Below are 23,014 nucleotides of genomic sequence, written 5' to 3'. Positions count from 1 at the left end.
GAATTGCAGAAAGTTTTGGCTTGGATTCTGTCTTGAGTGCAAGTAGAGAAGTACTTATTTTCACACCTTTATAGTATAACTAGATCTAAAGCACATTTTGTATTTAAATAAATTGGGCGCTAGTTGTTCCCCCCGCCCCCGAGTCCCAAAGGCTTCTGCGTTCCTGGGGGCGGCGGGTCAGCGTGGCGGGCCGCGGTGCCTTCCCAACCCCCCCATAGGGCAGAAGGCTTCTGTCGGGGCGGCCTTCTGTGGTTCGAAGACAGCCTACCTGTAGTGTGGGCTGGCGGCTGGACAGTGTCCGTGAGCTGCTGGGATGCCGGGTCGTCGATGGCTGTGAGGCAGCCGGGCATGTTCGGCGCTGAGGGCGGCCGGTTCCGGTGGTGGCGGCCAGCGGTATGCTGGGGGCCGTTGGGGGTTGGGGGGAGTGGGAGGAGAACCATGCATGCTCCAGATCCGGCGCATGCGTGGTGTCTTGTGGTCCTGTGGGGGGAGGGGGGAGGCAGGGACGCATGCGCGGAGCTCCGTGCATGCGTGGGTCAGTTTGTTGGCGGTGGGGCAGCCGCGGGCCGGAGCGCGTCGGGGGAGAACAGTTCAGTGTTCCAGGGGGTGAGTAAGGTGTTCTGTGACGGCGCGGGTGGTTGGTGGGGCAAAGGGTGGTGTGGGGGGGTAGGGCTTTGGGGTGGGAAGCGCGGCAGAGTGGGGGTGCTTGTAGTGTGATGTGTTGGGGTGGCTCGCGATGGAGGAGGGCTGGATGTTGAGGAGTGTGGCTCGTACTGCGGTGGTGAAGGGGGAGATGTTGGGGGGGGTATCGGGAGGATGGGGAACCAGCGGGCAGCGGTTACCGGCAGGCAGTGGCGGCTGACCTGATTCTGGCAGCAGCGGGGTGCTGGGAGGCGGAAGGCGTCGTGGGAGGCGTGGAATTCCGTTTCTGCTCCCCATCAAGTTGGGAGGGTTTGCGGCTGGAAAGGAGCAGGGCTGCTGCGACAAAGTCCCTGCTCCTTTCCCCGCATTGATGCGTAGTCTCTGGTGGCCAAGGAGACAATGGGGAGGTGCACTTTGCGCTCCTCCCCATTTTCTCCTTGGTCCAGGATTGACACTCGGAGGGTCGGCTCCTGATTCGCCCCTTCGAGTTTTTATCCCGGACTGAGCCCGCCTTAACTCCTCCCAACTTGCCCTTAGCCTTTTATTACTAACCGCGGAGCGGTTTACAGATGAATAGTTGGACCAGTTAGTTCTCTCACCCTAATGCACCAAACAGGATTGTTTTTATTTTTAGGATAAAAATTCAATGGAGGGGGAGCGAATAGTGTGTACCATCTTATGAAACCTGGAGAAAAATTATTGTTGTGACTATAAAACCTTCAGTTTTTAAACATTAAATTTATAGACTGTCCCCTTCTGCAAGCAGACTCGAAATAGTTCAAACATTTGTTTTTATTTTATTTTATTACTTTTATTTATTTACATTTATTTTTAAGAAATATGTGTACCAACTTGTCAACCTATTGATATCTGAAACGTATATATAAAGTTATTTGTACAAAAATGCATCAGTCAAAAAAAGTTCAAAGATTCAGAAGTATTAAAGCAAGGTTCAGAAGATAAAATTAAGCCACTAGCGTAACTAAAGAATTCATGCAGTTTTAGCGTGGCACTAAAGGCATATAAATTTATATATTTGAACAGGGGCATTTGAGTGGCTTCCCCCTACAAAGATCCTGTGGCTGGCTCCCACAGAAAGTTTCTCTGCAGGTTGGGGGCAACACTGAAGCTAGGAAATGTGGCATGATAGAATCAAAAGAGTCGAATTTGAGCTAATAACTGTATGCAAAATTTTACTTTTTGCTAAGACTCCAGCTTTGTGTTCACCGAGTAAACAAAATAAATAATTTGATTCTGCATTAACTTTACAACTCTTTTCTCTCCTTCTCTTTAAAGCCCAGCCTGAACGTTTGCCCCAGCCAAATGCTTCACCACCCGAAAAGCACAAGGAAGAAACTGGCAGAGCACAAAATGGTCATGCAGGTCTGAGTAATGGAAGTGGAATTCACAGTGGAATCAAACTTGTAGCAAAAGATAGTAGACAATTCTCAGCACCCGTTTCCCAAAAAATGCACAAAAAAATTCAGTCCAGCTTGTCTGTCAACAGTGAAGGCAGCAAAAAAAGCTCTGCATATTCTCATAAGCCAAGTTCCTCACCTGAAGGTAAGCTTGAAATCCTAGCAGAAAGCTGAATGCAGAACAACCACAACCTATTCTTGCCAGTATCCCCCCAAATAATTAGAGCATGAGTCTTATTCCAAAAAGCAAACAGAGATAGTAATAAACCACTTCCTCAAAAAAAAATTTAGTATTTGAAGGAAATCAAAATGAAGGGTTTCCTTTTTTCAAACATGTCTGCACCTTGTTTGTGAGAGTACACTTGAGTGGAGTATTTGTTAATTGCTAGGCAGTAATTTTTTGGGTACAATGCTGTGTGTAGAAACCTCAGGGGAGGGGTGGTAGCACTTGGAATTGCAAACTCTTTTTCAATGAAATTTTGTCATTGAATTTTGGCATAGTGTTTCCTGCTAGCCTATATATTTTGAACAGAATGTATTCAGAATGTATTCAGAACATATTCATCTTCTTTGTTCAAGTCAGTAAATAATGTGGATATACAAATGCTGCTACTTTCTACCCTAAAGGTAAAGGTATCCCCTATGCAAGCACTGGGTCATGTCTGACCCTTGGGGTGATGCCCTCCAGCGTTTTCTTGGCAGACTCAATACAGGGTGGCCTTGCCAGTGCCTTTCCCAGTCATTACCGTTTTACCCCCCAGCAGCAAGCTGGGTACTCATTTTACCGACCTCGGAAGGATGGAAGGCTGAGTCAACCTTGAGCCGGCTGCTGGGATCGAACGCCCAGCCTCATGGACATCACTTCAGACAGCATGTCTGCTGCTTACCCCTCTGTGCCACAAGAGGCTCGTCGACTTAGAATGGTTTAACTCTGTTTAGAATTACACTTCAGGTATCTGTTCTGTGTACTGTGAGGAGAAGGTCAGGAGGAGGAGAAATCCTAGTGATATAACTTCCTGGCTTTGGATAATGTTGTATATTAATTGAGATGGATTGGCTTCTTGGGAAGAAAGGAGTAGAGAAAGGAGATTGATTTACATTTTGAAATCCATAAACAATTCCTCTGGATCTTGGGAAAGATCCAGTTGAGTTCTAACTAGGTTAAATGAACTGATTACTTCCTTGTCCTCCAGCTAATTTTTGATGTGAAAACATCTTTTGCTGCACCTGGTACCCAAATGCACCAGAAACCAATGATGGAAATTTCTAACTCCTGATGCGCCTTGCATGCCAGGGTGTGGGAGCGGAGTGCGGACTCCCATTTCCTAGTGTACCTGGAAGTGCCATGTGAAAGGATGGAAAGAGGCAGCCGGGGGAGAGTGGGTGGTAGCCTTGATGAACTTGGCCATGCGGGAGGCTCCAATCTCAGCTGCTGTTGTCACCACTATGACTCCTGAATATTTCCTCCACAGCCATTGCTGCCTCCTTCTCTTCCCCAATGGCAGCGCAGTCCACCTGCTTGTTGGCCTGCCTGGGCCCTGAAGCCCTGCCAAGCTTTGATGGCAGACATCCAGGCACTCCTACATGGAAACAGAACTGCAGCACAGCTAACCCAGGTTGCTCTACAACACCAACTCAGAGGTGAACTGGCTGGCCTTCTTCTTTTGGGGGCTGGCCTTGCCTCAGGTCCCAGCAGCTGAGTAGCCTCTTTCCCCAATCCATCTGTCAAGAGCTGGCCCCAGCTAACCAGACTGATACATCTGGCCACTCCTCACTTACAGCGTGTTATTCAGAAGTAAATCACAGCATGGTTGTAATTTCTCTTGGATTCAGAGGGACTTGCTTCAAGGGAAATGGGTGATAGTGCGCAGATTTTTATTTGATGGTGATTTTTCCCTTTCCTCTGTGCCAGATGTTCTCATGTGAGCTGGTGGAGCTGGGTGATTCGCAGAGGCACTTGTTGAACAGTGGGGATAGTGGTGTTAAGTTCTGAGGAGATAGATAATGCTATTCTGAGCCGGAAAGCTCTGCTCCTTCCTGCCTCTTGCTTTCCTGTTGCCAGAGAACCCCTTTCTTTCCTTTTTCTTTCACCAAGGGCAGCTTCTGATCACTTTCCAGCTTTTCTGCCTTACAAATCTTTAAGCAGCTGCACATGAACTACATTAAAGAAAGCACTTATGAAAGTGCATGCTCACTACCTCCATCCCCAACTTGCAGTAGGCTTCCCTTCATTAGCATGATAAACATCCTACATTTCAAGTTTTTCAGGGAAATTTCCCATGTTTGATTTTCTTTTTTGTTGTTGAAGAGGTACGTTACATAAATGATATGCTTGTGAATAAGGCATGGATTGCTACACAACCGTCCTGTTACTGCTGCTGGGCCAACAGCCCATGAGGTCACCATTGCCCGCATGCAGCAGTATGAGCTCTGGAAGCAGCCCAATGGTGATGATATTTTCACATAATCTTATGCGAGAATCTGATTCTTGCAACATTTTTCTTAAATTATCACTTATTTCTCATGCTAGCAAAGTTATGCTCAAAATTTTACAAGCTAGGCTCCAGCAATATGTGGACCGAGAACTTCCAGAAGTACAGGCAGGATTTCAAAGAGGCAGAGGCAGAAGAACTAAAGATCAAATTGCCAACATACGCTGGATCATGGAGAAAGCTAGGGCGTACCAGAAGAACATCTACTTCTGCTTTATTGACTATGCTAAAGCCTTTGATTGTGTGGAACACAACAAATTGTGGCAAGTTCTTAAAGAGATGGGAGTACCAGAGCATCTTATTTGTCTCTTGAGAAACTTATATGCAGGTCAAGAAGCAACAGTGAGAACCGAACATGGAATCACTGATTGGTTCAAAATTGAGAAAGGAGTTCGGCAAGGCTATATACTGTCGCCTTGCCTATTTAACTTGTATGCGGAGCACATCATGAGAAAGGCGGGATTAGAGGAGTCACAAATTGGGATCAAGATTGCAGGGAGAAATATAAATAACCTCAGATATGCAGATGATACCACTCTAATGGCAGAAAGTGAACAGCCTGCTGATGCGGGTGAAGGAGGAGAGTGCAAAAGTTGGCTTGAAACTCAACATCAAGAAAATGAAGATCATGGCATCCAGCCCTCTCAATTCCTGGCAAATAGATGGGGAAGAAATGGAGATAGTGACAGATTTTATTTTCCTGGGCTCCAAGATCACTGCAGATGGGGACTGCAGCAAAGAAATTAAAAGACGCTTGCTCCTGGGGAAGAAAGCTATAGCAAATCTAGACAGCATCCTAAAAAGCAGAGACATCACTCTGCCAACAAAGGTGCGTCTAGTCAACGCTATGGTCTTCCCAGTTGCAATGTATGGCTGCGAAAGTTGGACCATAAGGAAGGCTGAGCGTCAAAGTATTGGACTGCAAGGCAAACAAACCGGTCAGTCTTAGAGGAGATCAGCCCTGACTGCTCCTTAGAAGGACAGATCCTGAATATGAAACTCAAATACTTTGGCCACCTCATGAGAAGGAAGGACTCCCTGGAGAAGAGCCTAATGCTGGGAGCGATCGAGGGCAAAAGAAGAAGGGGACGACAGAGAATGAGGTGGCTGGATGGAGTCACTGAAGCAGTTGGTGCAAACTTAAATGGACTCCGGGGAATGGTAGAGGACAGGAAGGCCTGGAGGATCATTGTTCATGGGGTCTCGATGGGTCGGACACGACTTCGCACCTAAAAACAACATAGAACTTCTCCATCTTTGGCTGCAGAGCACATAGTCACTCTGATTTCTGTGTTGACCGTCTGGTGTTGTCCATGTGTAGAGTCGTCACTTGGGTTGTTGGAAAAGAGTGTTTGCTATGACCATTGCATTCTCTTGACAAAACTCTACCAGCCTGTGCCCTGCTTCATTTTGTACAAGGCCAAACTTGCCTGTTATCCCTGTTATCTTTTGGCTTCCTACTTTAGCATTCCAATCCCCCATGATGATAAGCGCATAAGTTTTTGGCATTGCTTCTAGAAGCTGTTGTAGGGCTTCATAGAACTGGTCAACTTCATCCTTTTCAACAGCAGTGGTTGGGGCATAGACCTGGATTACTGTGATGTTGAATGGTTTGCCTTGGATTCAAACTGATTATAGGACCTAGCTTAGTCAAAATTTTAATTATCGTAATTATTAATGCTGCTTCATAAATCATTCATATTCAGAAATGTAATCTGATCCAGTCCTCTATATTTGCCATTTCAGATGGCACAAGGATGATCTATTTCTTGCTGCCTCATAACAGCCTCTGCTGCAATTATGGGGGAAAATTATCAACAAGGATTCAAATGTAGACATATGTTAGCTGTGCTAGGTGATTCTTAACTTCAGGGAGCTTTGATTTATGGGACTCCTTCCTTTCTCCCCATCAGTGTTTTAGTCTCCTGAGAAGTGTGTGTCTGTGTTATTTCTAAATACACTGGCTCCAAGTGCATAATCGGATACTCTGGGTTTTGCTGCCGTTGCGTTCCTTCCCGTGCATAAGCAGTTTGCTTCACTTCTTCCTCCTCCCGCCGTTTCAGCGGCCGTGCATAATAGGCCATACAGAGCCATACATCCTACAGTATAAAGCTCTTTACTTTGTTTATCTGTTATTTTATAGGTAAGCATATTATCTGACTCTGATCAACGTACAGTTTTACTGATGTTAACTTTAAAGAGCTTTAGAAATTAAAAAGTTCCCTTTTATTCTGAAGAATGTTTTTCTTAATATAAGTCCTTTGAGTCTTAAAGCAGTGGTCCCCAACCTTTTTATCACCGGGGACCACTCAACGCTGGGGACCGGGGATCACTCAGTGCCTTTTACTGAGGCCCGGTGGGGTGGGGGTAGTTTACTTCTCTACTCTCAACCACTGCCCTAACGCTCTCTGATCACTATGGTAATGTTTAAACATCCCTTCAAAATAAGATACAGACACGCCACAACAATGAACATAAGGAACATTTTATTTTCATGGAAATTTTAACTCATGACAATGACAAATCAATGGGAACCCTGAGCTTGTTTCTCTGCAACGAGATAGTCCCATCTGGGAGTGATGGGAGACAATGACACCCGAAGTGTGTTGTAAAGGGCCGGGGGGGGGGATGAAGTAAAGGGCCGGGGGGGGGGGAGAAGGCGTCCTTTGGGGTCCACCTCCAATTAGTCGAAGGACCACATGTGGTCCACTGCCCACAGGTTGGGGATCACTATCTTAAAGGATAGAAGTGTGCTTGGATATAAATGTCTGGGATCTACCCTTAATGTCTTCATATATAGGGCAAAATGGACTCTTATTCTGGCATAAGCTTTCAAGAACCAATGTATTCGTTTTTCGATCGAACCAGCTCCATATGGCTGTTATTCTCATCATTACTAGGTGCTGCAGGTATTTTAGTTTTCCTGGTTGAATAGATAAGGTGGTCCCCCCCCCTTCAGAATCTGTCATTGTCTGTTTAACAAAACTTGTACTTACCACATCAGAGATAGGTGTAAATCATGCATAGCTGCTTTTTAATGGACAACAGCCCAGTTTATAAAAAATTGAGCCTGCATGAATTCATCTGTGTGCATGTATGTGTGTGTGAAGTGCCACCAAGTCACTTCTGAGTTATGGTGACTCTATGAATTAGTGACTCCCCAAGCATCCTGTTGTTGACTGCATTGTCCAGGTCTTGCATACAAAGGGCCATGGCTTCCTTTAGTGACTCAGCCCATCCTGTGTTGGATGTTTCTCTTTTCCTGCTCCTTAAAGTTTTCTATATTTATTGTTGTCTCCAGTGATCTTCTTATAATGCGACCAAAGTTTAGTCATTTTAGCTAGAATTCAGGTTTGATTTGTCTTTTTGGCCATCCAATTAAAAATCAGATTCTAATCTGTTTTTATATGGCAGTGTCATGTGTTTAGATCATGTTTATCTGACAAACAGGTACAATAAATAATCTGCAGTAATCTTCAATAGGTTACTTAGCAACCAGTTTGGCACATGGGTCTCCAACCTTTTTGAACTTTTTATTTCAAAATGCGTGTCTTCAAATCCTGACTTTCTATCCTTTGTTTCTGAGTTGTATCATCTCATGTCCAAAATTTTATCTCTTGATCCTTTTGGTTTTTGTATTCAGCTTCCTACATCATTCCAGTTAGTTAACAGAATTCTGACCTCCTTTCATCTCTGTTGCTCTTGGCCTCTGCCAATTTGTATCTTCCTCATATATTTGCCCTTTTACATGCTTTACTGCTTCCGAACAGTCACTTGAGCAATTTAAATGCCTTTTCCGTGCCTTTCTGGCTGTGTTCCCGCACTGTCATCTCTGTATAGAGCACTGTCTCTCTGGCAGGTGGAACACTCTGGCCACTAGTGTGATTTAATTTGGAAAATGTTGCTTTAGGGCATATGGTACACCAGTGTTTTTGGGATACAGACGACTTTGTTCTTCCATCTTTTAAAATAGATCTTGGGTCCTGTTAGCAGGTGCTTCTGTCTTCTTGGCTCATATTTTTAGATCTCAGTGAGTTTATTGCAGAGACATGATTTAAAACCGAACTTTCAGTGTTGCAACTGATTTTGTAAACCTCTACAACATACTAGATGTAATTGTTTGTAGCAAAGAAATCAGAATTGGAAATATACAAAATATATTGATATATCCAATTAGTTAACGTAGAAGTTCAGTGCATTGAAATGGATGGCAGATCTGTGCATGTGGGGGTCAGCTACTTATAAACAATTTGTACTTGATAAGAGCAGATCCAAGTCTTTACTGTGATCTAACCCAGACAGTGACAAAGATCAAGGATAAAAAACAAAACAGGCTTGTAAAGAGGAATAGGGGATATTCTTTCCATGCTTTCTTCCCTCAGTGTGCCCTTTTTCCTGAGCTGGATCACTTTAGATGAAAAGATTGCAGGAGACAGAATGCCAGCTGGTAACTAGTCTGTCATCAACAAGGGAAAGCTAACTGAAAATCAGATCGTACTATTCCATGTGGATATGCCACTTCTGTTATATATGAGCCTTGCCTGTTCTGTTTCAAGATCTCCCTTACTGGATCATTTCAATTTATTCAAAACAAGCAAGTTTATTTTAGCATAATTGAGGGCCAGGGTACATGTTAACTTCTATTACTTGATTGCCCATGGGGATTTGCAGCATGACTTGCCTAGTTCAGATTGGGACCATAGCATTAGGTAGGGAAGATTCTGCCTTCCCCTATGCCATTTCTCTAATCCAGATTGATCTGTGGTGGCATTGTTTGTCCTATCTTGGTGCCTGCACAGTCAAGATGCATTGTAATGCAGCCCCCAACAGGACAGATAACACCCATTTGAGTTCCTGTGGTAAACTCTTAGATGTCATATTGCTTGAAGTTGATATGATAATCACATGGTAGATGCAACATGTAGTTTAGACCTTACCAGCTGTAGGCTAAGGTTCTATCTGTGTTCTGCTCCTTTCTCCCTTTAAACTTATCACTTAAGTCATGAGTATGTTTTTATGGGTTTTGAGCATGATTTTACTTTTTTACAAAACAATGATGATTTTTAAAGGTTATATATTTAAAGATGGCAAAACAAAGCAGGTACTTCCATCAGTTCTGATTTTTGTTTAATCAGTCATCTTATATTTCTGCTTGTTTTAGTTGTTTGTTTGGTTTTTAAAACTTGACTTTATTTACCTGAAATTAATAGTTTACTTTTCACTTGCATGACTATATTTTTGTCTCCTATGCTATTCTTGAAACCCCTGCTGAGACTTCTGCTCTTGTCTCTGCATGGGCCTTGAGAAAAGCCTTGCTGAGGTCTTCAGCTGCCACTTTGATAGAGATTTTGACTGTTTGATTCTTGCTGTGAGAGGACATGTTGCTTAAGAGGTTCTTTTGGAATTTCTTGATCTCTGTGATGATAGCTATCTAAAATTTGAGCAAGCTCAGCATTTCTGTAACTTTAGTATTTGCCATAAAACTGCTGTAAGAAAACAATAATTAACTTTGTGCTTCAAATCTTTTAAAGAAAAAATATGCATATTCTGCAATATGGATTGGAATGTAACCTAGCTGATTTTAAAATGAGCAGCTGGGAAATTGCAGGCACCTTCATCTAGCATCTGTCCTAGGTAAATTGTTAGAAAGTATTATTAGATAGAATGGCTAACCTTGAAGAAGAACAAGGTTTGTTCAGATAGAATCAGCATGGCTCCAGCATAAGGAAAACGTATCTCAACAAAAAATTTTGAGAGTAGGAGTAATCTAGTATATACTGTACTTGCGCGTATTAGACGATTATGACAAAGAAATTAAAAATTGTATCTTCCAATGATCTCTAGACAGCTACTGAAAACAGCTTCTTTCCAGACAACTTTTAGGGCCAAACTAAATAAAACATTGTCCCTGGTCCCCCCGCCCCAGTGATGCATCTCCATTTTATAGAGTTGGAGAATGCCCTTTAAGAGTGTCATGGTTACCTGATTGTTGAGATAAATGTGGGGGGAGAAGAGGTCCTGCCTTTTCCTCTGTGCTGTTCTTCTGACCGTAAACATCACAAGTAGAGAGCATAATTTTCTGACAGCCCTTGGTGCTATTTCACATTTTAAAATGGCACATGGGGCGGTAGCTGTAAGTTCAGTGGAAAGCTCAACAATTTAATGCTAGCCACTGACTGGCAGTTAGGTCATTATGGTCCAGGGATACCTTTGTCATTAGATTTCTCTCAACCACCTCTTTCTTTTTACAAATTAAGCTATTATGTATTGTCTATTACAGTCTGAAACTGGTGGAGGTAAAATATGGATCGGGAAGTTTCAGCAAAGCCTGAAATGGAACATCAAGAACATAGTCCTTGGAGCTGCCCAGTAGGGCTGGGGGATTCCAGTAATCAGAGGGTATGGCAGATATGACAGTGGGAAATGTGATAATAGAAGATACAAATTTCCTGAATGGTGCTGGCCAGTTTTTTTGGGGGTCAGGCTCTATTCAGTCATGCTTGTAACCCTTCTAATCTCTGACCCCTCTCTAGAGACTATACTGACACTGTGAAATGTTAGGTCGATCAACAATGCCCTCAACTCTCCAAGCGTATTTTGCAGAGCACAAGGTAGATCTGATATGCATGACCCAAACTAGCCCCCCCCAGGTTTTCCATCCCCCATCAGTCCTCGACTTTGGGTAGCAGTGTGTGTGGTAATGCTGGCCCAGGATGTTTATTCCTTTAGAGCACTTCCAGCACCAGTGATCCCAGGTGTTGGACTGGGGTGGGACTTGGTTGAGGTCTTAGCCTTCTGGTTGGTGTACCCTTTGTGTAACATGCCACCAGATGCCCTGCTGGGCCTTCCAGAGGCAGCAGCTGCCTGGGCACTGCAGTTCTCCAGACTGATTATTCAGGGGGATATCAGTATCCATGTGAACTCTGGCCTCTGGACATTGCATCATCCATGGTGATGCTAGGGCTCTCACAAGTTGTTACTGGTCCTATCCCATCAAGCAGTCCACACCCTGGATCTGATCTTTGGTGCATGGGTAGATATTCATCTGATGGTGGCAAACCCTGTCTGGTAGTCAGATTTCTCTGTATATTGTCTCCTCCCTGTATAGGCAAAGGGTTTATTTTGGCTCACCCACACAGACTTATGAAACCAGATGGTTCCCTGAATGCTCTGCAAAATATGCTTGGAGAGTTGGGGATGTTGCTGTCTTCAGTGATTTAGCACTCCAGTGCCCTTTCCACGTTCACCTCAAATGAGCCCCCTGAGCAGTGGGAAACGGGACCTGAGACAGCTAGAGTGAGTGTGCAGCAAGACTCATAACGAAGCCTCAAACACACCTTATAGGATGCTTTTGAAGGCCTATGAGATGGCGCTGAGGATGATTAAATGTGAATTTGATACTGCTTCCATTGTGTTCATGAGCTCATGCCCAGCACAATTATTTAGGTTAGCTTGGTCCCTTACTAAAAAAACAAAGATTTATTGTTGATCTTAAAGGTGCTACTGGACTCTGATATTATTGTGCTATTTCAGACCAACACAGCTACCCATTTGATTTGGTCCTTTACTGTCCTTGAAGATGGGCACCCAACTAATAGTCAATTGGAAATTAGCTGTGAGGCATTTGTGAGCTATTTTTCAGATAAAACCTTATTGCTTCTCTGAGACCTTCCTCATACACTTGATACACTTGTTCTAAGTTGTTTTTAAAGATGTCAGCAAATTGCCTATATTTTGAGGCAAAGAGCAGGGAATGCAACTCTGCCCTTATCTAACTGGAAATTGTATTGGAAGGCAGAAGACTGGACCAGTAAAATGTGTCTTCTTTTAGCTACAGCCTTCACACCACAGCAGTATGCTTGCATTTATCTCAAAATCATTGGATCACATAAAAAGCTTTGAAGCAAACTAGGAAAAATTAAAATAAGCTTATTCTCTGAATACAACTATTTGTCCCTCTCTGTCCCTCCTTTACATAAAAAACATAACAGACAGAAAATTGTATTAGATTTATTCAAGTATAGTCGCCATGACAACAAGCTAATTAATCCCCATCAATCTGGATTTGGTCCTCTTCATTGAACTTGTACTCCCCAGCTTCACTTCATATGTCAAACCTAGTGAGTTCTAGATGAAGGTCACTTATAGGTACATTTATTCTCTATATAAAGAACTTTTAATGCACACAGCTAGTCTTCTTTTCTTCTAGCTTATTTCTATTTCTCCATTTGCCATTTTTATTCCTGCTTGTCATTCAATATTAAATCCTAAATGTTTTCTTGGTATATTTTCCTCTTATGAATGAACTAAGAAAAATTGTGATCAAGTCTAAGTCATTATATATTCCTATATACAAATAGAGATGACCAGAAATTTGTGATGGTTGATTTTTCCTAAAATCTTCCTACTAATAATTTGGAGTAATTTAAAGTCATGTCTTTCATAGAAAAGCACAGTTTTTGGTCCTTGCTTCCTGAACTAGAATAAAATATTAAAATAATAATATGATGTTACATGCAAGCAGCTTCTTCTCCTTCCCTTCTCCTTCTCCTTCTCCTTCTCCTTCATAAGATGTTACACGTAAGCTTTAAAAATGGACATAGTTAAAAGGCAAACACACACTTAATTGGAGCAGACCTTTAAACTTTGCTTATTGAATAAAAAGCTTTATCAGATTTTCTAAGAAAAAAGTATAGATTGTTTCTCAAGTGTACCAGCATCTTAGGGTAGAGACCGCAATAGAGAAGTTCCTACAACATTTCCTTACAGTTCTTATTTCTTGAATAGAGACAATTGTAAAAGCTTTCACACAGTAAGGGTAAGCTGTTCCCAGAGGTCTGTTTCAGACATTCAAAAGAAAGTGGCAATGAATTTTAGAAGAACCTAGTATCTTATATATGACAACAGAGGAAGTATGTGGCATGCATGGTTTCCTGCTGCTTCCTTCACTTAAAAGTATGCTTGGGGGAAGAAAATAAGATTTTCCCTGTGGAGAGTATGCACTTCTTTCTTTGCACTGTCCTGGAGGCGGCATTTAAGAGGAAGGTGAAGTCATCCATACTCTGTCGCTGTTTCTTAAAGCATCTGAAGTGGACCTATGGTGTGCTAAGCCTGAGAATGATAACATTTTTGCTTCAACAAAACTGTTCACTAATCAGAAATAAAGCTTGATATATAAATGTTGTGTTCTGTTTGTAGCAACCTTGTGCAAATGTACCTGCTCGGCCCTTACTGCTGCAGATTCTAATGCAAAAACACAATTTCTCCTTCAGTGGGAGAAGTCATCCAAAATGGTTAGGTCACACCTCCATTCACTCCAGGCAGGGCTATGCAGATATTTGCTAGGACTCTGTTGGAATTATCAAAGTCTGACCCTCCAGTCTGGATAGCCCTGCTGCTTTGGCAGGACACTTAGAGCTCTGTGACTGAACTTAAAAGGAAGAGAAAAAGAAATATTGAGCTTGCCTGTTAAACCAGTGGAAAAGGGTAGAGCTTCTTTGCCTTTGGGCACCAATCCTTTTGCAGTTCTGGAAAAAAAAAAAGAGAGAATGAATGGTCAGGAGAAAACGTTGATGTCCCAGAAAACTCTTCCTGTTTATTCCAGGTGAAATTTTCCTGTGATTGTTGAATCAGGTCCTTAACACATCCAACTATCAATTGAATGTTCCTGAAAAACCAAAGTCCTCAGCTTCTGCCAACTTAGATAGCAGGGATTTTAAGAGCCCTACCATCACCAGGTAATAACAACACTTTGACATCCATAGCCAAAAAATTGTTTTCTACCAGATAAACTATGGAAGACTTCAAGGTCCCTGGATGAACACTCATTGCTCTTCACTCAGGCACTGATTTGCCAAAGGATGGTAAGAACGCTTCGAAGATTCTGTTAAGAAGATGGCTCTTTAAAAAGTCACATAAGGCTTCTTGGGTTCTTAGGGTGTCAGCCATATTTTCCAATTTCAGTTGAGCAGTTTTCATGTGGACAGTCAATTACTACCTGAAGTAATTGGAGCTAAAGAGGTCTTTAATGAAAATAGAGATTTTGCTTCTAATGCCTTACAAGATACCATCCAGTTCTGCACCAGAACGCAAGCAGTTAAAATCATTATCAGAAGAAACAGTTGGATGAAACATTGGAAAGTTGATCCTTTATCAAAAAGTAATTATCATCTGAATAATTTTCTGGAAGGCTGCTTTTTGGAGAATCTACCATAGACAAGATGCTAGTACAAACTAAAGAGAAAAAGAATGCCATGCCCTCAAACTTGGCAGCAAGAGACAAGAACAAGAGATCAAAACATCATTTGTCTTTTTGTGGATATAAGTTGTCTCTATTAGGAAGAGACTCCAAAGATTTCAGGGGATTCAAATCCTTTGGATATAGACCCAAGTCTCACAAGAGATCTTCAGCTTTTAGACAAGACAGGAGCACAGCAGCCAAAAAGAGCACCACCTGAGTACCTCATATGAGATCATCTCCAATACTTTGCAGAGACTTGGCAGCAATGGACAATAGGTCCTTTCCATGACAGGAGGCTACAAAATAGAGTTTATCTTTCCCCCCCCTCCACACAGAGACAACATTTTGTTCCTTTTCTTATTCCCAGTTCTCAAAAAAGACATCATTTATTGCAATTGTTGATCTGGTGTGTAGGGGTGGTAGAGGAAGTATAAAATCAGTGCTTTGAAGGCATTTATTCTGTTCTCTTTGTAATTCCCAAGGAATTAAGGGTCTAGAAACCAATTCTAAATCTGAAAGACCTAAACAACTGGGTTAGAAAACACAAATTCTGAATCTCTCCACATTTTACAAGTGATACAAGAGAATAATTTTCTAATATCTTTAAATCTCAGGGGGTCTTCTCTGTATATTCCTATACAGCTGACAAGGGCAATATCTCAACTTTTCTTTCCAAGCTCAAATTTACCAATACAAGGCCTCTTCTGCAAGGTTTCGTAATGGTCACTCTGGTAGCAAAGCTACATCAGAATGGGGGTTCATGTCTACCCTTAAGGTGACAACATTTTAGTCTGGGGCAAGGATGCTGTGACAACTGTCCAGTGTACAGAACAAACAGTGAACTTTCTACAGTCACATAGATTCTGTCTGTCTGTATTTGAATTTATATACTCCCGTTCCCTGGTGGGCTCATGGCGGTTTGCAATAATCTTAACACTGTCCGTGGCGCTGCGGACTAAATAATACGCTACGGGCTGGGGGGGAGGAGTTAGGGCGGGCGCTGTCCGGGATGAGGAAGGGTGCCGATTGTCCCCTTCCTCCGGACTGACAATAGGAGGCCCTCCGATTGGCCGCCTGCCGGCAAGGGAGCTACTACAATCCGCACTGTGCGCGGCTGGCCGTGCCTCCCTTGCCGTGCCTCGCCGTTGCTCCCTTCCCGGCCGCCTGAGGCTCCCCGTGGCTCCCTTGCCTGCGGCCTGCCGGCTCGGGGGCCACGCACTGCCCCGCTAGCGCCCGCTGTATTTCAGATACAGCAGGCTTGATTACTAGTAAAAGAATAAAACACATTAAAACCCCAGAAAACTTCACTGATTACAGCCAAATACTACTATTGCTAATGTGGCAGGCGAAAGAACACTAAATATCCCACCCCTTTATCCAGCCAGGGGCCAACCTTCCAGTCGTTCTAACAGTGGGAGTGAGGTACCAGATTAGATGTTTCCATAGGGAGAATCCTTAGATCATGAATTGGGACCCCGCCCTGGCCTCAACCATATGCCTGGTGGAAGAGCTCTGTCTTACAAGCCCTGCAAACAGCTGGCAATACCGACAGGGCCCTTAGCTCTTCCAGGAGCTCATTCCACCAGGTTGGGGGGGTCGAGGCCAGGCGAACGTCCCGAGGATCTGGGACTACCAGTAGATTTATATCCGCAGAGCGAAGAGCCATGCAGGGGGCATAAGCAACCAAGCGGTCCTGCAGATAAGTAGGACCCAGACTGTGTATAGGCTTGAAGGTCAATACCAAAACCTTGAACTTGACCCAGAAACAGACTGGTAACCAGTGCAGATGTCGGAGCACCAGCTGAATATGGGCCCTCAATGGTGACCTAGTGAGGACACTGGCAGCTGCATTTTGTGCCAGCTGTAACTTCCTGATCAAAGGCAAGAGCAGGCCTGCCTAGAGAAAGTTACAGAAGTTTAGTATGGAAGTGACCATAGTGGCCATGTGGTCCGAGGACAGGTAGGGTGCTAGTAGCCTGGCTTGGCAAAGATGGAAAAATGCCATCTGATCTACTTTCGTGACCTGAGCCTCCATCAAAAGGGAGGCATCAAACCATCCTGAGCTGCAAAGAATGGGTGGTATAAAAATCCAAATAAATAAATTCCTGGTAACCGGTGCAGGTGTTAATTGCATCCCGTCCAGACATGGAAGGCACGCTTCTTGATCCTGTCCTCTTCAACCCACCGCAGGACCTCCATCTTGGAGGGGTTGAGATTCAGGCAACTCTGCCTGAGCCAGCCAGCCACTGCTTCCAAACATCTGGCAAATGTATCTGGGGGGATCTGTCTGTCCGTCCATTAGGAAGTAGAGCTGGGTGTCATCCGCATATTGGTGACATCCATTATATTCTGTACTAAAAATATACAGAAAAAATACACAGAAAAAAAGTCTTCCTATCTTTGGAAAAACAACAGAAAATCTCAATGCTTATAAAAGTTATCCAGAAAAACCAGTACGTGGACATCGTGCAGCTGTCATCAGTCCTGAGTATGATGATTTGGGCAATAGACTGGGTTTCCTGTTCCTGTCTTCCTTCAAACAGTCTAAGTGGACTACTTCCCTTTCAGAAGGACTTTTCCAGATGCAGACACAAACAGACCAGGATAACAATCTGCCTGGAGAAGGACTTAAAGTGGTGGACACTACAGCCATATTTCTCCAGTGCAGTCGGTCTCCTACAACCACATCAAATGGCCCTAACATTGGATGCCAGCAAGAGAGGCTGAGGAGCACAAGAGAAGTACAACAGCTTAGAAAGAACGCTCAGCATAAACAGGTTAAAGCCTTGAGAATGGTGCTGGTTAAACAAGCATGTGCAAACAGACAATATGTTGACAAAAGCACACACATATTGTTGACAAAAGGATGTCTGATGGCATGGAAATTGAATGGTTGGACTTTGCAGCACAAGGTTTTCCTGCAGACACAGTAGACATTATGTTGAAGTCCAGAAGACCTGACACTAAACAAATCCACAATCAGAGTTAGAGCACTGTTCACCAACCTGAATAAAATGCCTAATCTTAATCTCATTGATTTTCTGTTTGTTTCCTGCAGCAGACAAAGTCTGAATAAGAAGGTGTCATCTGTAACATTCTGGGTAAAACAATACACCCTCAAGGCATACAAGATGCAGAGTCTGAGTCCACCTAGAAGCGTGGCAACTCACTCAAACATAGTTACAGCAAATACTCCAGCCTTCTCTACCAGAGCATCTGTGCTGGAAATCTGCAGAGTGGCAACTTGGCCAACCATTTCAACTTTCATCAAACATTATGTACTGGACCAGATTAACTCAGCAGAGGCTTCCTACAGCCAAGGAGTGCAGTAACAGGTAGTGGCATCTTAAAGCATGTTGAACCCGGCCCTAGGTATAGCTTGGGTACTGCTAAACATTTTAGATGACTTCCTCCAATGAAGGAGAAAGAAATGTTGGAACCTACCTAAAGGTTTCTTCTCTATAATGTACTCAAGATAAAAACACAAACACACGCACAAATAAAACTGGACTTTAGAGAATTATAGAGCTGGGCTTAGATATAACTGGAGAGACAGCCATTGATTTCTCTAGGAGGGTTCCTTACAAAAAACTCTGTATAGACATGCCTGGAATGAGTGGATGTCTGACATAACCATTTTGAATGACTTCACTCTAATGAAGAGAAGAAACCACCAGGTAGGTTCTAATGTTTCATTCTCTTCTTAATCTATCATGCAACTAACTAGTAGTGCAGTCCTGGAGTAACAGAGTTACTCCAACTGTAAGTCAGTCAAACTCAGTGGACTTAAAGTAGAGTATCTCTGAATAGAATTACACTGTTAATTTATGTATCAGGAGGCAGAATTTATTGTGAACTAAAATGCAGTGTATTAGGTTCAGAGTTCCAGTGTCAGTTACCAGCCATTTCAGAAATGGCTAACAATGCCTGTCTTGGCTGAAACCAGGGCTGAATCTTCACGGAGCTTTTATTCCAATCCCAAATCAATTCTGTCCCTGCCGTCTACACTGAATGCGATTTCCATTTTGATTTTAGGCGATTTAAATTTTTCATCTGCAACAAGCATGACTGATCCAGAGTGACCCTACCTTTCCCTCGTAATATCCTGGAGTGGATATAACCCTCAATATTTGAAAAATTGGCATGTGTAAAGGTGCAGTTCTCTGCTTTCCCCGAAATAACTTGCCAAAGACCCATTATGCACGGGGGTTTTAGCGCACATTCGGGGTGGAATGGCGGCGACTAAAATCACGGATAACGCACGGAGCCGGCTGCAACCGGCTGCAGCTTCGGTGCATGCCGCCAAAAAAGCCGCGTCAGTGAAACGCGGAAGAAAGCGCAGCTTCCGGGTGAGCGGGGCGCAACCAGAAGCGGCGCCCGGATCGGCGCGTGCATAATCGGTTACTCTGGGTTTTGCCGCCGTTGCGCCCCGCCCCGTGTATAACCGGTATGCGTCGCGTCTTCCCCCTCCGCGTTTTCCATGTGACCCGAAATCGCCGTTTCGGCGGCCGTGCATAATGGGCCATAGAAAAGCCCTGATTGGCCAGGGCATCAGTTCAAAGGCTTCCTCGTTCCCAGGTTGCAGAAACTCCAGAAGCCCTAACTTATCTCGGCAGATCTTTTCCTCTAGGATTTATTCCCCCTCCTCTGCTGTCTCCAATCTCCCCCCCCCCATTCAAGAAAAGAGTCTCCTGCTGTGCTTGTCTCCCCCCCCCTTCTGAGCTTTCCTAATAATGTGCAGAACACTTTTCTTTTTCAATGGGGGGATAGAGGAAGACCTGAGTTCAATTCAATCTGAATTCAGCAGGATCCACAACAGAATAAACAAAGTAAGTGCAGAATCAGCCCAGATTGGAGCTAAAAGCCAACCCATATCTTATGGTAGTTGGAGTTGGGAACTGTCAGTGGTTGGATAAGTAACAGATCATAATGGTGCACTTACAACTCATGAGAGTGAATTAGTGGGGAATGGTAACTAGGAGGATGGTTAGATGGTAGGAAAAGTATGTCCTACTTAATGTGAACAAGTCTTTCTACATGGATAGTAAAATAATTTGTATAGTAGGTATCTAAAAGTTATCACAGGCGTGTAGGAGCTAATTTATCTTCTTACTATAGTAGATTTGACTGAACATTTGGATTTTTGGCATTATATAGCAGGACAGGACTTGTGTAATGGAAGTATTATGTCAACAGTCCTGCTGCTTACTCAAAATAAGCAGTTAAAATTAGATAATTGTTGATTATGTAACCACTCGTCATTCAGAATTCCTGGCATCTTTTTACAGCACGATAATAGAAGGCAAGGAATGTGAGATGTAATAGAGATTAATAAGAGACTGTATGGGTGACATTCTGTGTATCTTTTAACAAAAAAGACGTTTTTTGGGGAAATGTAATTTTAATTTTGTCTCCTTTTTTCTTTCTGTCCTACTCAATATGCGATGACACTGACATTTCCCAAGATTGCTGTGTTCACTGTATCTTGGCCTGCCTGTTCTGCGAATTCATCACTCTCTGCAGCCTTGTCTTGGGACAAGCATCATGTGGTGTCTGTCCATCGGAGGCCTGCTGTTGCTGCTGCGGGGAGGAAATGGGAGATGACTGTAACTGCCCATGTGACATGGACTGTGGCATAATGGACGCTTGTTGTGAATCATCAGACTGTTTGGAAATCTGTATGGAATGCTGTGGTATTTGTTTCCCATCATGAGAAACTTCATGTATTTATGCCATAGCTTTTTAAAAAATAAAATATTGTTTAAAGACTGGAAAGGGTTGTTTTAAAAAAAAACCCACAGGAAGGACACTTTTAGGATCTTTCACAGCAACCTAGTTCTATGCACTGTTAAATACTTCTTGAAGAATTGTGGAAAAACAAACCCATTAGAACTAATAGGATAGTGATCTCATGCGTGAAGTTTTCTGTGCCTTGATGTCACCTATGTAAAGGGCTCTGCCTTTTGGTCACGCAGGTGAAAGTACTGTTTTGTAGCTGTGCCTAGATAAAGTCAGGAATGTCTGAGCCATTTAGAATTTCCTAAAAACGTGAAGAGCTGATCATTTCTTTAAAAAATAAAATATCTTAAAACAGATGAAAAGTAGCGCTTGTAGTAAAGTGATTTTTTTTTAATTCAGACTTCCACGTTAGTGAATTTCCCTATGTTAAATATGAATACTGCTGTTTTAAAACAAATACTTTTAATAGAACTTTTATGTGACTTTTTGTAGTCTAATGGCAATGTGAAGCCTTGGTGCTGTTGGAGTCTTGTGAAGTATTTTCTCCATGTAAACATTAACAATAATACAGTTCAGCCCCTTACCCATACCTTTTCACAATATATAATACTAGAAATTAAGCTCGCTGTGCTGTAAATACAGCGGGCACTAGCTGGTGTAGTGTGGGGGTTCGGGCGGCTCTGGGCATGGGCACCCCTGCAGCAGCCGGTCCCTTTGGGGACCTCCTCCCCTTTTCCCCGGCCATACTAACGTGGGCCAGGCTTGCTGGCAGTGGCCGCCATTCCCTCCGGTCGGCGCCAGTGCTGCGGCCAGGCCACGGGGGCTGCGCACGTGGCAGGGCGACGGCCAGGGCGGAAGTGCGTGCATGTGTGGTGGGTGCCACCATCACGGCGGCGGCCCCTGAGGCCTGGGTGCGGTGCTGGCGGAGCTCCAGCTCGGCCGTGTTGGCGGGCGCGGTCTCCACTTGTGGGCAGCGCCGCGGGCAGGCCTCGGAGGCCATGCAGGCAGCAGCGTGACAGTGCATGGAACTCCGCACATCCATGGTGGGGCCTGCCATTGTGGCAGCAGCCACGCGGCTCTCGCGGCCTGGACACAGCACTGGCCGCAAGCGCAGGGAACAGCTGGCAAAGCAGCCGAAACAGCAAACCGTAAGTAGGGGCGGGGAGAAGGCTTCGGGGGCCCCCAAAGGACGGGCGGGGTCAGGTGGGAAGTGTGCGGGCGGCGAGGTGGCTGGAGAGGTGCAGTAGGGGTAGCGGCCAGATCCCTGGGCGGGCAAGGACTGTCGCTGGGCGGAGGGAAAGCAGCATTCCCTGAGTCCAGCAGCATGAGGCGAACCTCCTCTCCACCGGCCATCCCAGTCCTCGGGCGACTCACCGTCTGGAGGGCACAGCGGCGAGGATAGCGGTTTGGGAGGGCTGGGGAATCGGCAGCGCGGTGTTCAGAAGACAGGCCAAGTAGCCAATGGGCGCTTTGCGCGCCTCCCCATTGGCCATTTGGCCCTGGAGTGCCACTCGGAGGAGCAAATCAGGAGCCGCGATTCGCTCCTCCAAGTTTTTATCCCGGACAGCGCCCGCCCACTCTCCTCCCACTTAGCCCTTAGCCTTTTATTTAATACCACGGAGCGATTTACAGATTTTAAAGCTATACATTCTGAGCTTGAGGATAGCTGTGGAAATCACCCCTGCTGCTCTCCAAAATCCTTGTTTATAGGCAACTGCCAACTGATGCTCACATTAAAGTCCAAGAAACTTTAGAATTCCTGACATTGACTGCAGTGTGAAATATTCAGATTGTGGAAGACTTCAGTTTTCTGAAAGAAATAGCAGCTTGGCTGTATAGGAGATTCTTCCAAAAGCAAAGAATGAATGAGATTCAATTGGATTTTTTAAAAGTGTTATAGTAGTTGTTTTTGTGAAGGCTTAGTGCAGTATTAGATTTTGCTGATCTTGTTCTTCAAAGAAGAAATATTGTCCCGTGCTTAATAGATGAGTCTATATTTAATTATTTGGATGAAGCAACAACATTTTTATATAATGGTGCTAAATTTTCTTAAAATTTGGGGGAAATTCTTGTAACATTTGCTTGGCTTAAATAAACTGTCTAGCTATTCAAATCTTCCTTGTTGCTTGAGGTCAAGAATGGGATCAGTTATACTGTGTGTTAATAGTAGAAGTACATGGAAAGATTGGTGGTTTCTAGGGAAACAGGTAAGTTTGTTAGCATAAGAGACTTGCAGGAACTTTGGGAATAGGGTAAGTTACCTATTGGAAAGCTAACAGATTTGACTGATGTTTGAGGACATCTTCAGCAATGTTCTCTGTGTCTGACATGACATAAGCTGAAAAAGTTGTGTTATCCTTGCACTTGGATTTTCAGTGTTGCCATCCAAATTTATGAGTGTGACTGATGAAATGAAGAACAACTTCTTTGATTGCCTTGTGCAACCATAATAAGTAACTTTGATTTTTCTAGATCTAGATCAA

General features: G+C 43.8%; 1 protein-coding gene across 1 annotated transcript in view; it reads left to right on the top strand.

Moving 5' to 3' along the window:
- MDFIC (MyoD family inhibitor domain containing) overlaps nucleotides 1-20,896 on the top strand; it is a 108,062-nt gene extending 87,166 nt beyond the window's left edge. Inside the window, exons 4-5 of the mRNA XM_077338460.1 lie at nucleotides 1,939-2,205; nucleotides 20,258-20,896. Of these exons, the coding sequence (XP_077194575.1) occupies nucleotides 1,939-2,205; nucleotides 20,258-20,505 (515 nt within the window). The 3' untranslated portion in view covers nucleotides 20,506-20,896. The remainder of the gene's footprint in view (nucleotides 1-1,938; nucleotides 2,206-20,257) is intronic.
- Nucleotides 20,897-23,014: the final 2,118 nt, after the last annotated feature.

The sequence above is a fragment of the Paroedura picta genome, chromosome 5, assembly GCF_049243985.1.
Source record: "Paroedura picta isolate Pp20150507F chromosome 5, Ppicta_v3.0, whole genome shotgun sequence".
NCBI classification, from domain to species: domain Eukaryota; kingdom Metazoa; phylum Chordata; class Lepidosauria; order Squamata; family Gekkonidae; genus Paroedura; species Paroedura picta.
This window is presented reverse-complemented; position numbering and strand designations above follow the sequence as displayed.